Below are 15810 nucleotides of genomic sequence, written 5' to 3' on the forward strand. Positions count from 1 at the left end.
GGAGCCATCCTTGAGGGGTGCTCCTGTTCATGTCTTCACATTTAAACACAACTCGGTATTTTTAGTAACTCTTGGGTCCAAGAAGAACAGGGGCAGCTGCAGAAAACTGACTTTAAGGAAAGAATATTGAAGAAAATATATTTTTGGTGCTTGGACTTTGAAAGAATGGGGAGTGTGGCATCTCATTGCTAGATAAAAGCAAGAAGTCTTGGCCAAGGATATTCATACATTGACTGTGACAGCGCCTAGTGCCTGGCTCATGAACTGTGATGAGTCTGGCTTTCCTTTTTTTGGTTTCAGGTACACTGTGTGTGTATGTGTGTAAGTTGACTTTGGGAGCAGAAAGGTGGTAATGGTAGAGAAAATATTCTTTTCTATAATGGTAGAGTGACCTAAAGTTAGAGTGTTACTAACACTGCCTAGAGGATGAGCTGGCTATGCAGCTTCAAAATAAGAGGGGGTATAGCTCAGTGGTAGAGCATTTGACTGCAAAATTAGATACATTTTTCTAGAATGTTTAAAATGTTTCTTAAAATAGTTACTAGAGTTTACCACAGCCAGCCTGACTGAGACAAGTGCCCTCTGTCACTCTTTCTGAATTTGGATCACTGGGAAATGATTTCTATACAGCAATGTGCATATTTTGTTAGTGCATTCTATGTGTTTTATGCATTATGTGAATTTTTTTTTTAAAGATTTTATTTACTTATTTGACAGAGAGAGACCAGGAGTAGGCAGAGAGGCGGAGGGGGGGTGGGAAAGCAGGCTCCCTGCTGAGTAGAAAGCCTGGATGGGGGATTCCATCCCAGGACCCTGAGATCAGACCTGAGCTGAAGGCAGTGGCTTAACCCACTGAGCCACCCAGGTGCCCTCATGTCTATTTTTTTTTTTTTTTTTTTTGGTAGTGTCTGTCTTCAAATAAATATCCCTGGAATTTGTAACTGTTAGTCAGCCACAGACATTATAGCAACTTTATGTATTTATGTATGTATGTATTTATTTATTTAGACATTTACAAAATATTACACGTTATACCTGCTCGAAAGCTTTTTCTGTTTTTGTCTTTCCCCAGTATGCCAATATTTAATAAACATGATTGCAATGTAAATTATATATTGATAGCCTCTTAACATTCTCTCAGATTTCAATTTCTTTAAGAAAGTTATTATGCAACCCAAAATTTCACAAATGTAAAGTGTCTAGCAAGTGATGTGAATAATAACAGAGATTTTACTTCATTTCTGTCAGTTTTCTGTGCTACTTATATCAGTATTAGAGTGTATGGTTCTTGTTCTGTGCAGGTATGTACAAGGGTCTTTTTTGTCAAGGGGTTATGTCTCCCTATACTGAGAGACAAATTATTGGTTTAGAATCCTTAATTATTTAATAAAAAGATTTTATGAGAACTCAAAATATAGATTTAAATCCCTGAAACTAGAGGAGACAAACTAGGAAAACCAGAAGATGAAAGAATATCATCTTTATGTGAGAGATAAATTATGATACTCAAAATCACATCCAGCTTCATAAAAAAAAAAGAGTGGATTTATTCTATACACTATGATTATGGGGAAAATGACATGAAAGCACCTGCTGATAAAGCTCATGCCTTCTGGTGTATAAAGCAAATATCTAAATATATGTCTATTTGTGTCCATATACAGAGTTAAAAGACAGTTTTCCATGAAATAATGCATTCCTTTAGAATTGTTGTAGATTTTCATAATTTTTAAAACATTCCTATTGTAACCTACATCAAAAGGGCAGCCAGGGTTTTTGTGTCTGACTATACATATGCATTATAAAAAAGTGAGTCTACTGTAATTACCAGTTTGCAGAGCGAATTCCTGCAGGGTTTGTACTCTCCCCATTAGTAAAAGAGATAAGTTGAAATGTATTAAAATTTCACTGTACAACTGGGAGTTTTTGTTCACAGTAAATGTGTTAATGTTTCTTCATTGCTTGACTGTTTGTGTTTAAATTTAGGCAGCGTGCCCAACAGGGACAAAATTATAGGATAAAGCTATGTATAAAAGAAATTCCTTCTGAGAGCACCAATAAGGCTCTTTTTAAAAATAAGCAGTTACATATAATAGTACATGGCCGCAGCCATGGAGAAAAGTTTTATCTGTCTATTTCAGAATTATTGGAATTTTTCTTTCTCTTGTGTAAAAAGTTAAGAGGACTGAGTTTATGTCAATAGCTAATACACTTTGATGTAAAAACATTTCCTATTTTATTCAGTGTTACTCCTGTAAAAAGAAAAGAGAACAGATTCCTTCTTGTTGTTCTTGTGATGAAGAGAGGCTAATAGCATTTTGAGAGAGAAGTGATAGATCACATTTTATTCCCTAGGAAAGGAATTCTTTCTTGTTAAGAACTCTAATTACATCCTGTTATATTTTGGGAGGATTTTTCTCTGCTTTTCTTCCTTGCCACGAACTTAGTAAATACATTTATTCACATAGATAGGCTTACATTTAAAAAAAAAAAATCTGCAACCACTATCACCTAGTGTGAATACATAATGAAATTCACAAATACAGGATAAGGCTAGTATTTCTCTGTAGTCTAGAATGGGCAGAAGTTAAAGTCATCCATAAACACCACCTTTAAGGCTTTAGCCAGCCTCCTCCTGTCTCTCTTAAATGCAGAAAACGCATTGTAGTTCCTACTGTTTTCCTTCTGTAGTTTTTTGTTTGCATACTTTTCCATACAGGTAGATGAAAGAATTTGCCAGTATCCATATGCCATCTCAAATGTCTCCAGGTACCTTACACTACAGGCTCTCACAAACTGTGCAGAGAAGCAAAAATAAAATATAAATCTTCATCTTTAAATGTTTCTGTCCTAGAAACAGTGCTTTGTAATTAGTAATAGTGTATGCACGTAAATGGAGATATATCAGGGTGGGGTGGAAGGGTGGAGGATACATTGTATGTTTATGCTTTCATTTGTTTGGATCCATACATTCAGGTACCCATAGGAAAATGTGAAAAGCCCATGAATATTTCCTGTTGTATATTAGCCTTCCATCAGAAAATGTATTTCTCCCCTTAAAACAAGTTGGAACACCAGAGAGAGAGAGAGAGAGAGAGATGCATTTAATTCTTCCTCCTCTACATTGTTCTTTAAAAAGTAAATTTTTAACTGATAGACCTTGAAGTCCTTTAGAGCTATTACTTTCTTTTGGCTAATTCGTAGAAAGGCACCATATGAAAATTGGATTTTTGATCTGATGGAGTGATTTTTGAGTTCTTATGAACCATTTATAGTCTATCAAGTAAATCCTTCTTAGTTCACGGATTATTGACCCAATGGACCATATTAGCTGCTTCGAAGCTGTTATAGGCCATTATGTTGATTCAGCTGACACACATGTGAACCCAGTCCACATGCCCAAGATGACATTAACATTGTTCTGGAAGACTCCCTCCCCCCCCCTTTTTTTTTCCACAAGGCTTTCTATTTATTTCTTAATTTTCAAGAGTTAGCTCAGAGTTCCTGACAACCATTGCTTAGGTTTCTCTGTTTGCTCAGTGAAGTCGAAGCATTTGTTAGCAGCTAGATGGTCTGTTTTTTGCCATCTTTCTCTATAAGTGTATGTCTCTCTTTGTCTTTTAGCCAACTAATGCTTACAAGAAAAAAGAGAATAATGTTTTTTCAATACTCTAGGGCACATTTTACCCTCAGATACTTATAGATTCCACAGAAATTTGTGAGATTTCTCTGAGCATCTGAATATAGTGCTTTAAATTTGAGAAAACCACCTTTTAGAAGAAATGATAACATTTGTATTTGTGTTTTTAAAAAATGTATTACCTGAGAGGTTTCACTTAAAAAATTCTGGTGACTCTAGCCAGTGGTAAAATCAAGATATGCCTTTAGTGATTTATATGAGGCTCTAATGAAGCCAGTCCGGGTCTCTGCAGAGACCCCTGGGGAATCTGTGACCTAACATAAATAACGTATAAGAGGGCATGTAGACTGTTCATCATATCATTATTATTATTTGTAATAGGTATGATTCCTGAGGTGATATCTGCTCTTGGGCAAAGAAACCTAGTCTTTCATAATCAGACATAATTATGATATACAGTTATATATGCACATGGATGGTATTAAAATGTTTGTTGAGATAGGCTACTTACTAATGGACAATCCCAAAACCAGTAGAAATAAGGCAATATAAAATGAACCAAGTGTTCGTAGGGATACCTTGTGTCACTTTTTTTTTTTTTCTTCCAGATTTTGGCCTTTCTTAATATAGCCATTTAAAGACTCCATAGAAAGCTGTTCAGAGTTGCTTTCTCTGTCTAAAATGTACCACTTGATGGAAAATCCTAATATAAATTAGCTGCTTACTTTGCAGTTTGTCCCACCTTTTCAAGTTGCTTAAACCTTTACCCACACCTCTCCCTTTGAGTGTAGTTTTGTCCACATCTCTTCTTCAGCTTTAAACCCCTGTTGGAACTAAAAACATATATATATATGAGGAAATCTCACTGTGGAGGGAGGGTAGCAAGAAGAATTATTTGGCTTCTCGCCTTTCATACACAGGCAGAGTGGAAGGAGCCCAGGATTACTAGCTGTGGCCATTTAAGGACATCTCAGAGTCTCATTTTCTGCTGTTTGGAAAATCTCTAATTTGGGGGATTTTGATGATTAAATACAAGAATGTATTTGAAGTATTTTGCAAGCTTCATAGCACTGAACAAACGTGGATATTATTAGTCTCACAAAGGCTGCCTCAATTGGTCTGGGTAATCAGAGTGTCATCTGAAACGATACACTCTAAAATGCAACAACTTGTCTCCCTTGTTGCTTCACTGGGATAAATTCTTTTCACAAGCCTAGAGGAGTAAATTTAGTTAAAAGGTCACCCACCTTACGCTCTTGCTTGGTAAATGGATTGATTGCTGGGCTCTGGTATTTGAAATAATGTGGCTTGCTCCCTTTGTAGAGGACCAAGATTTAGAGGTACTCCTTCCTTTAAGGAGTCCTTCTATGCTATCTGGGAAGGAGAGGCATTATCAAGTTAGAATAATGTCTTATTACATTTGAGCACAACTTGGGACAAGTCTTGGGTTATTCCTGCACCTCTCTGCTCGGTCACCAAAATATGAGATCATCATGCAAATCATTCCTCCCAGGATTGTAGCTGCTCCTGAAATACTGGAACTTAAGGCTTTGTCTCGTCTTGCTTCTTGCCTAATGAGGAGTATTTCTTTGTAAAGTGCTTAAAGGTTTATAAATCTTCTTGCATCTCATTATAAATCCCTTCCTTATTAATGTCTTCCCTATCATATTATATTAGTAATTGTTTTCATGAATGCCACAGAGAAATGTAATCACATTACCACCTTTCAAATTGCATTAGTGGAAATGAATAAAATGTCTATCAATGGAATACAAAATTGCTGATTCAACATTAAGGTGAGATGAGATGTGTATTACTTAGCATTCATATGATATCAGAGGTGCTTTGGCTCCTTATATAAAGTTATGTATTCTGGTTAATGTAGACTGAGTTTAGTTAAAATGGGTTATTTTATATGATGAGCTAACCTCTTATTTTCAATTAGATGATAGGTATGTTCACTGAAAGAGTATTTCCTTTCTAATTATTGCAGCTGCCTGTGTGAGTAGTCTGTAAAATTTGTAAGTATACAGGCAATAAATGGAATATCTTAATTGTTAACTGTTAGGTAAGAAAATAAAGTATTTCTGCCCAAATTGAAATGCCTTTTCATTTCCTGTTTCTCTAATATTACTAATTGCCTAACAAAATAGCTTGTATTACCATAGGCCTAATTTAATTGGGGGGAAAAAAACATAACACTTGCAGTCCAAAGCCTGCATGTGCTTTGATGCCATAGAAGCATGGGTATTTTCCTTATATAATTGGCTATATCCCGCTGTTGATTTTTGCTCTGAACTCCTAAATTATTTAAATGGGGTCTTCCTCACGTCGATTGATAGTAGGTTGTGATCGTAAGGTAATGACTACAGATGCTCATTGGACCCATGTCTGTGAAAATTTATGTGCCTGTGTATATGTCTCTTCTCCCTGTTTGTGTTTATGTATTCACACATAGTCATAGAAACATTCACACTCATGTATAAACATTTACTCAGAAGCTTATGGTTTTCCTTCCTTGCTCCCTCCCCCTAAACCAAAAACCCGAGTTTTGTAGAAGTAACTTTTTCATCGCAGTAAACTGAGGAATGTTTTTGCTAGTATACATGATAGAATTCGTCATTGTCAATTTTTAAAAGATTTTATTTGAGAGACAGAGAGCAAAGGAGCATGAGCAGGAAAAGGGACAGAGGGACAAGCAGACTCCCCACTGAGGGTAGAGCCCTACATGGGGCTTGATCCAGGACCCTGAAATCATGACCTCAGCCAAAGTCAGACATTTAACTGGCTGAGCCACCAGGCACCACCATCACTGTCTATTTTTAACAAATTCTCTTAGTTGTTTTACCATCTTGAAATTAGTATGCTAAGCATAACTGAGAGCTGCCCTCCCTACCAATTAATTAAAGAATCTCCTAGATGTTCCTGAAGGAAAAATGGCAATGACTTAGAAAATAATTGTCAATTTTTAGGGGCTAGATTAGGCTTTAAAATTTTCAAAGTAGAAGGGATTTTCAAATTTAGGTAACGGAAATTTTTTTTGTTTGTCTTCCGTTTATTCATTTATTTAGCAGGTGCATTTTGAAGACCTACTAGGTTAAAGAAGGATATTATGCTATATTATATATCCCGGGGGAATACTACCTTATGAGTTAAGTGATTTAACGCCACCAGTAGAAACCAGATGATGCAGTGAGTTTTGTCCCTTGCCCCTTTTAAACAGCTTTGTTGATATAGAGTTCCTACACCATGTATCCTATCATTTACAGTGTACAATGCAGTAGATTTTTGTATATTCACAGTTGTGTGCCACCATCATCATAGTCACTTTTAGAACATTTTCATCATCCCCTAAAGAAATCCTTTAGCCATCCCTGCAAGCCCTAAGTAACCACTAACTACTTTCTGTCTTTGTGGATTTTTATGTTCATTTCATATGAATGGAATCCTATATATATGGTCTTTTGTGACTAGTGTTGTTTTGTTTTGTTTTTTGCGTTTCACATAATGTTTTCAAGGTTCACCCACGTTGTACTATATATTAGCAGTTCATTCCTTTTTATGGCCAAATAATATTCCATCACATCTTTTAATTTTTTTTTTTTTTATCCATTTACCAGTTGATGGAGAGATCATAGCTTTTAAGAGAAACTCAAAATTTAAAATCTGGATTTTAACAGTAAATGGTTTTGAAGGGTGACTTTTCCCCCAGGCATCTTTCACTTATGTTGGAAGTGAAGATGATATATTTCCTTGATCAATAATTTTATTTTCATGGTCATTTGTTGACCTTTGAACATCTTTGAATTGTCCAGCTTTTCATTTTGACCATGTTTATATCAGCAGCCATCTGGCCCTTGCTGTGAGTATGGCCTTATCATGTGTCTTCAAATCCTCTGAATCCCCCACAAAATCTAGCTGTTGAAGACACCAAGAAATTTCAGAGCACCTAGGTCCAACAAAATGATCATTTTCATCAAGTTTCTGTTTCTTCATATGACATTAAAAACATTTAGACAAAATTGATGGAACCTGTTACTAGAGGGTTGAATAATTTTTTTAATCTCAAATTTGTCTTACCACCAAATAAAATACATATTTTCTCTATAATTTCACATTGTGAAATTTTGAGTGGATTTTGTTGAGCAGGCAGAATAACTTCATTGCTTCTCATTTGTTGTTATTCCTGTTATGAATAGTGACATTTACATGTAGTTTAATGCTCTGTGGACCTTTAACTTTTATAGTATACTTTATAATCACTGATAATTACTTTTTGTGAACTCTGAACATTTCCCATTGAAACTCAATTTTTTTTTTTTTTGTATAAGTACTGAAAACATACCCACCTTATTACAACTATGGATTTATACTAATAGTTTCATAGTTGGGGTGCCTGGGTGGCTCAGTTTGGTTAAGCGTCTGCCTTCAGCTCAGATCATGGTCCTAGGGTCCTGGGATTGAGTCCCTCTCCCTCTGTTCTCTCTCTTGTGCTCTCTCTCTCTCAAATAAATAAATAAAATCTTTTTAAAAATAGTCCCCTAGTTAGAGTTAGATAAGACTTTTAGGTTGTTATAAAACTTCTTTGTGGAATATTTAAAACCCTGGATCTTTTGGTCAATGTTCTGTGTCTGTCCAACTCACACCTTCTTGTCTACTTCAATATCTGATTGCAAAACCCTGTAGCACGACAGGGGAACATACCTTTGCTTTAATCATGTCTGAGTTTTGTAATAAAGTAAAAATGAGCTTCTTGTGCTTTTCTCTCGTTCATGTTGACTCAGAAGCTGCCCGCCATTCAAAAAATTTGAGTTTTGTTTGCTCAGTCTGCTTTGTGTGTTGACCAAATTTAGGATAATGAGGAGTTCTACAAAGGCAATGTCATAGAGATTTTCCAAGTCTTAGTTAACACTCAAAGTACTTCTTTTGGAAGTTGTTTCTTTTCCATTAGCTTTATTTATCAGCCCTGTGAAAATGGGAAGGAAAAAAACTGACCTGAAATTTAAACAGGAAGTTATTTCCTGACTTAATCACTACTGTAATTTGAATTCTTTAGAATCTTCATGACAGTGTTTTTGAAGTACTGTCTTAGGTTTTTTTAAACAAGGTATAAAAATGTGTGGAAGCCCCATTAATCTCTGTGTGCCTCTTTGGCCATTCTCTTCATCCATAATGCTTGGTAACTGTTACTTTGTAATTACTACAGTGTAACCTTGTGACAGTACTGGAATACTTAGCTTCCAGATTCATTAACAGATGATTTTCTTTTCCAGATTTTTTTTTTTTTTTGTAAGACCAAAGTATTTCAAGGACAATTTTCCTACCCAATAAAATGGTTCATTTGATCTCTGACACCATGTATATCTTTCTCTTTAGGACTTATGTCTGTGTTTGGAGATGAATAACATATGTAGTGATGACTTAATGAGAATTCATTATAACATAGACTATTTTGTACCCTTGTGGAAGGTTGACCAATTTTACATATTTACGATATCTACATGTGACTTCCAAAGTAGAAAATTCAATTTATTAAGAAACTTTTTCTTGCTAAAAATAAAAAAGCTGAGCTTTGTCACTTAGAACCATCACAGTTAATGTATACACCTAGAATCTACCACCTAAGTTTACAGAAGAAACTGGTGGGACAGAGTGGATGCTCTAATTCAGTTTTAATGTAGATGGGGTACTTATCTATTAAACCTTTAAAAACGGTTCAAGTACAATTTCATAGTCTAAGTTATAAGTCTTGGTATCCTTCCCAAAAATGAACAAGGGGAAAGCAATTTAATAAACATTTTTAATTATATATGGGAGATTCAGCCAGGGTTAATAAACACTTAAAGTGAGCTCCTGGCAAATAGTTTTTCTTAGGGAAAGGCAAACCTAGAATTTAAAATTTTCATTTTTTGTTTCCTTTCTATGATTACTCCTTCAGAATGTATGTTTTATGTTTCTAATTGCCCTGTGGCCTTATTTTGGTTTTTGTTATTTTGTATTAATATGTAACTTGTGTAAGTGTTCCCAGACAAGAAACAGCTAATAGATTTATTAATGAGACTTCTTTATAGTTCTTTTGTGAGGTGCACTAAATATTAGCTGAAGCCACAGTTGTGTTTTCCTGGGAAATGTCATTTAGTGAGAACATTGATGTGCAGTTCACATATACTTGCAGAGTTCAAGCCAAGTATGACTATAATAAAGCTAAAGAGACTTCAGTTTTAGTGATAACAGAATCTTATTTGAATAGGACTTTGGAACTCATCCAGAACACTTTCAAATGCACTCTTATTTAATATTGAAATATAAAAGTATTACTGACTGAACCTTGATTAAATATTTTTATTCTTAATTGACTTACGTTATTTTAGATATACTTTCGGATATCCATATTTATAATTCACTGGTTTAATTTTGTCTTTTCTTCCTTTCTCTATAGAGAATGGAAATAAAGTGGTTAATAATTGGAGAAATCCACTCTAGCATTTCAGAGCCGTGTAATATCCATATAAACATTTCCAAACCTTAATATTAAAAATAAATACTAATCCCTGTCTTACCTATCTTAGAGAATTGTAGTCTGAATAATATAACATCATGTGTGTCAAAGTGTCATTTACTCATTAAGTGTCATTTACTCAAAGTGTCATTTATTCATTAAGACTACGTATGTATTAGACATTTTATAAAGTGTTAGGAAAATAGTACATTGGGAAGAATCATAAGGGGGGAAATTTAAATATAATATGTGGAAAGTTTCTTGGGTCATAAATGGTTTCCATTTATTGAGCTTTTCCCATAACTAGGCACACTGCTATGTGCTTTATAGTCATTATTTTAAGTCTTTTGACTCTCTTGTGGTATTATTGCTACTGTGAGAGATGAGGAAGGAGGCTCAGAGGATCATGTACTTCTTCAAGTGCCTTTTGAGTACCTGTTATTTGCCAGTATATATTGTAAGCTGAACAAATGTGTTGTCCTGCCCTCATGGAGCTTAAATTCTATCGGGGAAGACAGACATTAATCAAATAAGCACACAGATGTATTAATACATGTACATATAATAGATAATAGATAAAGATAAGTTACAGATAAATGTTCACAGGCATGGTATGTGCTATGATGGAAAGACCCCTTGTGAAACAGGGAAACTAATGGGGAACTTGACCAGGAGATGAAGGCAGCTACCCTGGGGCATGGCAGTAAATATTGGAGTTGAAATCTGGAAGATGAGCATGAGTTAACCATGTACAGCAGGAGTTGAATGGTGGGCAGGTTGAGGGGCTCTGCCCCATGATTGTCTGACTGTAAATGGGATTACAGTTAAAATTCTCAGTCCAATGGAGAGTTTGTGTTTGATTCCTGTAACTTTATTAGTTCAGTGTCTTTAGGCTGGGTACTGAATTATCTCCACCTCATTTTCCTCATTTGTGAAATAAAGGTAATAACAGTACTAACCTCATGGTATTTTCTGACGATTAAGAGATCTAATGTTTATAAAATATTTAACATAGTGAGTGGAAAATGGCAAATATCCAGTAAATCTAGCTATTATTAATGAAAATGGGTAATAGGTTACTGTTATAAATTTTAAAATCCTGCCTTTGGAAGAAAAAAAGACAGAGGAGAGAAAAAGGGAGAGATGGTGCTTCTCCAGCCCATTTGAGGGCTTCCTTCTGTTCTTTTAGGGTCATTTCTCTACACCCACTGCCCACAAACACTGTCAGGTCCCTAAGCTCAGGGACTCTGCCATTCGTTTCCTGCCACTTACCGCAGTACTTGGCTCCAAAATGAGGGTTTTTGCGTAGTGATAATATTTGAAGCTGTAGGACGGGATAAAATTGCCAAATTAAAAAATGAGAGCCTGGCGTGGGAAACACCTGTATTTATTTACAGTGGAAAGAGAGTGAGACGTTGTTGCCAGAAAAATGAGGATAGTTGGTCTCTACAGCCCAGGAATGAAAGAGAGTGTACCTTAAGCTGCATCGAGGTCTGGGAAGACCAGGAGACTAGAAAAAGGGACCAAAATTAATGAGAATATTCCTTTGGGAGAAAGTTTCAGAAACGTGTCGGGCAGAATCCAGATTGCAAAATTAAAATGTAGGTGGTGGTGCAGAAGTAAAAGAAGTGGGTGTTGAGTGCATGGATTTTTCTTTCAAGAAATCCATGGTAAAGGTAAGCAGAAGGAATAATTACTTTTAATAAGTTGCCGATTTTAAAAAATTCATCACCGTTACTGTTCTGGAGGATTTGGCAATGCTGATCAGGTCAGAATTGAGCAAAGAATTACCGAGCACTCTTGACGAGGCACGGAGGGGCTGATAACGCCAGACAGCTAGACCTGCATGAGAATCCCTGCAAATATCGGGAGGGGGGGCAGTCTGACTAAACTGTCTGTTCTTTTCCTGGTATCCCCTTTATGCCACTTCCTCCTCATCTCTGGGTTTCCTGTAGTTGAGAGTGCCCAGCAGTGAGTGGGAGGAACTTCTATGTTGGCTGAATGAAGGAAGAAGTGAATGTGCTTACAAAAAATGAAAGCTTATCCATTTCTACCCTTCCCAGCTGTCTCCTTGTAAAACATGTACACTTTTGAGGCTTAACTGACTTTGATAATTTTATGATAATTTATTTTCTTTAAGTGTGGGTGAGTTGGCAAGTGATCACATTGGTTCTGTTTTGTTGTGAATAAATAGTATGTCAGAGTTTTATGCTGTTTCAAAAATGTTATTTAGAATAAAACTTCCTTTGAAGCCACAATAGTCTCTTACTCAAAATATTTATTTAGACCATATTGTTTAAATATATATAATTCCCTTAAGGAACAATTGTAGTCTATAAAAATCTGAATTTAAAACAAACAGACCTTCTGGAATTCATGGAAATACAAAATGGATATTCCAGTGTGTAAGTGTTTATATACAAAAAGAGTTGAGGTGTTCCAATGTTTGTGTGTTTAGGTACAAGAAGAGTAGAATTCATAAAAAAGGATGATGATCTGAAAAGTTTAATTCCCTAATGTGCCAGAGGTATAAAGTTATTTAAGTAGAGAAAATATTTGAAGCATAGTGTAGTTCAGAGTAAATGCATGAATGTGAGTCAACCAGTGAATAAATAATTATACATAAAAAAATAAAGTAAATCTACAGTCTCTTAATTTGTTCTGTTGTGAATATAGGTATAGTTAAAATTGAGAAAAGTATGCTTTAAACACAATGTAAAATTAGCCTATTTTTGTAAAATAATTAAATGTTATCAAATTAATAACTGAAAGTATGTATGTCTTTTGTGCTGGAGTTGACACATAGTCCTTGAGAAATCATCTCTTTTTATTGGGAATTTTAAAAATTTTGGTAAAGCGGAGGTGATTTTTTTTTTTTTTGGAGTTATGAAAGCTTGTGTTATTGCAGTTCAGATTACATGAATATTTTAATGTCAATGTTGTTGCCGTATCTGAATTTATAATTAGATAGTTTGTAAAGTACCTTGTTTTTAGTGGAAACACTGCTTTCTAAACTGTTTTGTTTGGGTTTGGGTTTTTGGACCATATTATAATCAAGTTGTGAGTTCATTAACTAATGAATGTGATATTTAAATAAGCTCTTTCTAACATGTTATGTTCTGATATATTGCTCAGTCAGTAAACTGTTGAAGTGGAAATAAGAAATTTCGGGAGAAATATTTCCCCCCTACAACCTACAGATGCATATGTTATTCTTACTTAGTCAGCATTTATTCCCTTTGGTATCCCTATTCTTATTACTAATTCTTCCAATCACCAATGGATACAGCAGAAAGTTTTATAATCTAGCTAATATGTAATTGGACTGTTGACACTGGAAGACAGACCCTGAAATGTCAGGCACATTATACAGTTGCATGTTTCCCTAGTGGTAATGGAGCAGCAAATGAGAGGTAGAGGTGAACTAAGAAAGGAGTCTATAGTGAGGACTCACTGCAAACTGCACTGGGACCTAGAGATTTAATGTTCATTAGTGAAAAGAGAAATACTTCGGACTTGCCTGATGCAAAGCATAGGGAACAGTAAAACCCTGTCCAGTCTTAATTCTGTGTAAATGAAATTTGGCCCAACTCTGTTAACAATATCTAAAATACTGTCTGTTACAAGTGAGATAGTTTATGTAAAAATCCAGATGGTTCCAGGAATAGGATTATCTGGAAGCTGTGTAAGTGAGCATAGCTTTCAGTTACAGAACTGCAATTTCAGGTAGTTCCATGCCTATCCTCCAATAACCACCCCTGGCCCCCACCGCCCCAAATCAGTAAGCACTGACTGCATCTAAAGCTGTAGAGAGATCTTTTCCTGGCAGTTCTGGTAGTTACAGTAGATTGTTAATCTGTGAATGATCAGAATAAATTCCTTCTGTCTTCAGAATTTCCATGCAAATTAGAACTAAATGTATGAGATAAATTTATTAACTGTAGTCTAGGAGCATAGGTCAGCTTTAGCAAGTTTTAAGCATAGGTTTTTCTCCATAAAAAGTTACACTTCATTTATGCTAATTTTCTATGGATTCACTTTATAATGTAAACTGGTGAGATGATTTTTTAAAGTACCTGTAAAGAAATGAAAGATTTTTTAGTGTGTTTTCCAGTTTTCTAAGAAAGAGTTGGATTGTTACAGATATAAGATGTTTACATAAATGGCATTTCCTATTCTAAACTTATTTTTTTACATCGCCATTAAAGTAAAAGAAAAGGGGGCACCTGGGTGGCTCAGTTGGTTAAGCCTCCGACTCTTGATTTCAATTCAGATCTTGATCTCAGGGTTGTGAGTTCAAGCCCCACTTTGGGCTCCATGCGGGGCATGGAGCCTACTTTAAAAAAAATAAAGTAAAAGGAAGGTTGTTTTGTATTTTTTTAAAATAAGAATGAAAATGAAATTAATAAATCAAAAAGGAGAAAAAACAAGGAATTAGGGAGTAGATAAATAATACCAGAACTATGCTAGATTTTATTGGGCTGACAAGAGTGTCTTTTGAAGTGTATCTGATAGATTAAGAAAGCATTTAAGTGAAACTCAGCAGAAGAGTAATCTTCTAATAATAGTATTTGTATGTCATGTTTTACGTTCACCAACATTTCACCTGAGCATTATTTTATTAGAATGTATTTTTCTGCATTATTGCTTAGTGGATAAACTTAAATGGGAATATATAGTAGCAGCAATATTTTTTTCTGTTTGGGATCCCTAGCTTTACAAATCAAGCATCTTGTAAAATATGTAATTTTTTAATTCTTATTCTGTTTCGTCTACGTTTCTAATGTAAAGGTTAAATATGAATGACACAAAATGTTCTGTTAGTGAATGAGCTTTGTTTTTTCACATTTTTTGGTAAGAGGTTTTGATGGTATCTGAATTTATTTTTAAAACTCTTCAAGCTGCTACCAACATGAAGCCTTTAAAAATAGAAGTGGATGTTATTTATTAAAATGCTGAAGAAACTCGGTACCTTTGAACCGATGCTGATGCTTTTTCTCCTCCTTTCTTTTCCAGGCCATCCGTTGCACACTGGTAAACTGCACGTGTGAATGTTTTCAGCCGGGGAAGATTAACCTGAGGACTTGCGATCAGTGTAAACATGGCTGGGTGGCACATGGTGAGGAAAATCTGGACTTTTCTTCCTGTTCTTGTTAGGTTCATGTGAATGTGCGTATTTTTTCTGAGTAGTCCCTGCCTGGGAGGAGAGAGGGGTCAGCTGTGCTCCGAGTGTTCGTTAACATTCAGGCTGCAGCTCTCCAACAGCATATTCTCGGCTCCAAGGAGCAAGGCTAGGCGAGCAGAGCAGCTCTTAGCAGAAGGGTGCGATGTTTATAGGACAGTTGGGCCGTGGGGTTCTGACTGAACACAGCAGCAGCCAGCAAGTAAGTACCAGGCCTGATGGAAACTCAAACATACCACAGTTGGCCTTTCAGGGCCCGGACCTCAGAGGGAAGCTGGCAAACCCTCTTTGCTTGAGGAGAATTCGTCGATGACTGCTCACCCTTGTCATATGCGTTTGAGGCTGCGTTTATTCTCCCAGATGTTAAATTTTGTATGGTCCAAGGTGGGTGAGAGAGTGAACGGGAACATTATTTGGCTGGTATCTGAGAAAATAGTCTGTAAATACCCCCTTTCAGTGTGCATCAGGATTGGAGGTGGCTGATGTTGG

General features: G+C 35.7%; 1 protein-coding gene across 13 annotated transcripts in view; it reads left to right on the forward strand.

Moving 5' to 3' along the window:
- BNC2 (basonuclin 2) overlaps positions 1 to 15810 on the forward strand; it is a 434084-nt gene that overhangs the window by 263304 nt on the left and 154970 nt on the right. For 12 of the 13 annotated variants that reach the window (XM_032308900.1, XM_032308907.1, XM_032308901.1 and 9 more), the window contains one exon: positions 15156 to 15258. In XM_032308900.1, coding sequence (XP_032164791.1) covers positions 15156 to 15258 — 103 coding nt within the window. Of the gene's footprint in view, positions 1 to 11674; positions 11816 to 15155; positions 15259 to 15810 lie in introns of those variants that run through there. The other variant, XM_032308908.1, reaches the window with a different exon arrangement.

Source organism: Mustela erminea, chromosome 12 (genome assembly GCF_009829155.1).
Source record: "Mustela erminea isolate mMusErm1 chromosome 12, mMusErm1.Pri, whole genome shotgun sequence".
NCBI classification, from domain to species: Eukaryota; Metazoa; Chordata; class Mammalia; order Carnivora; family Mustelidae; genus Mustela; species Mustela erminea.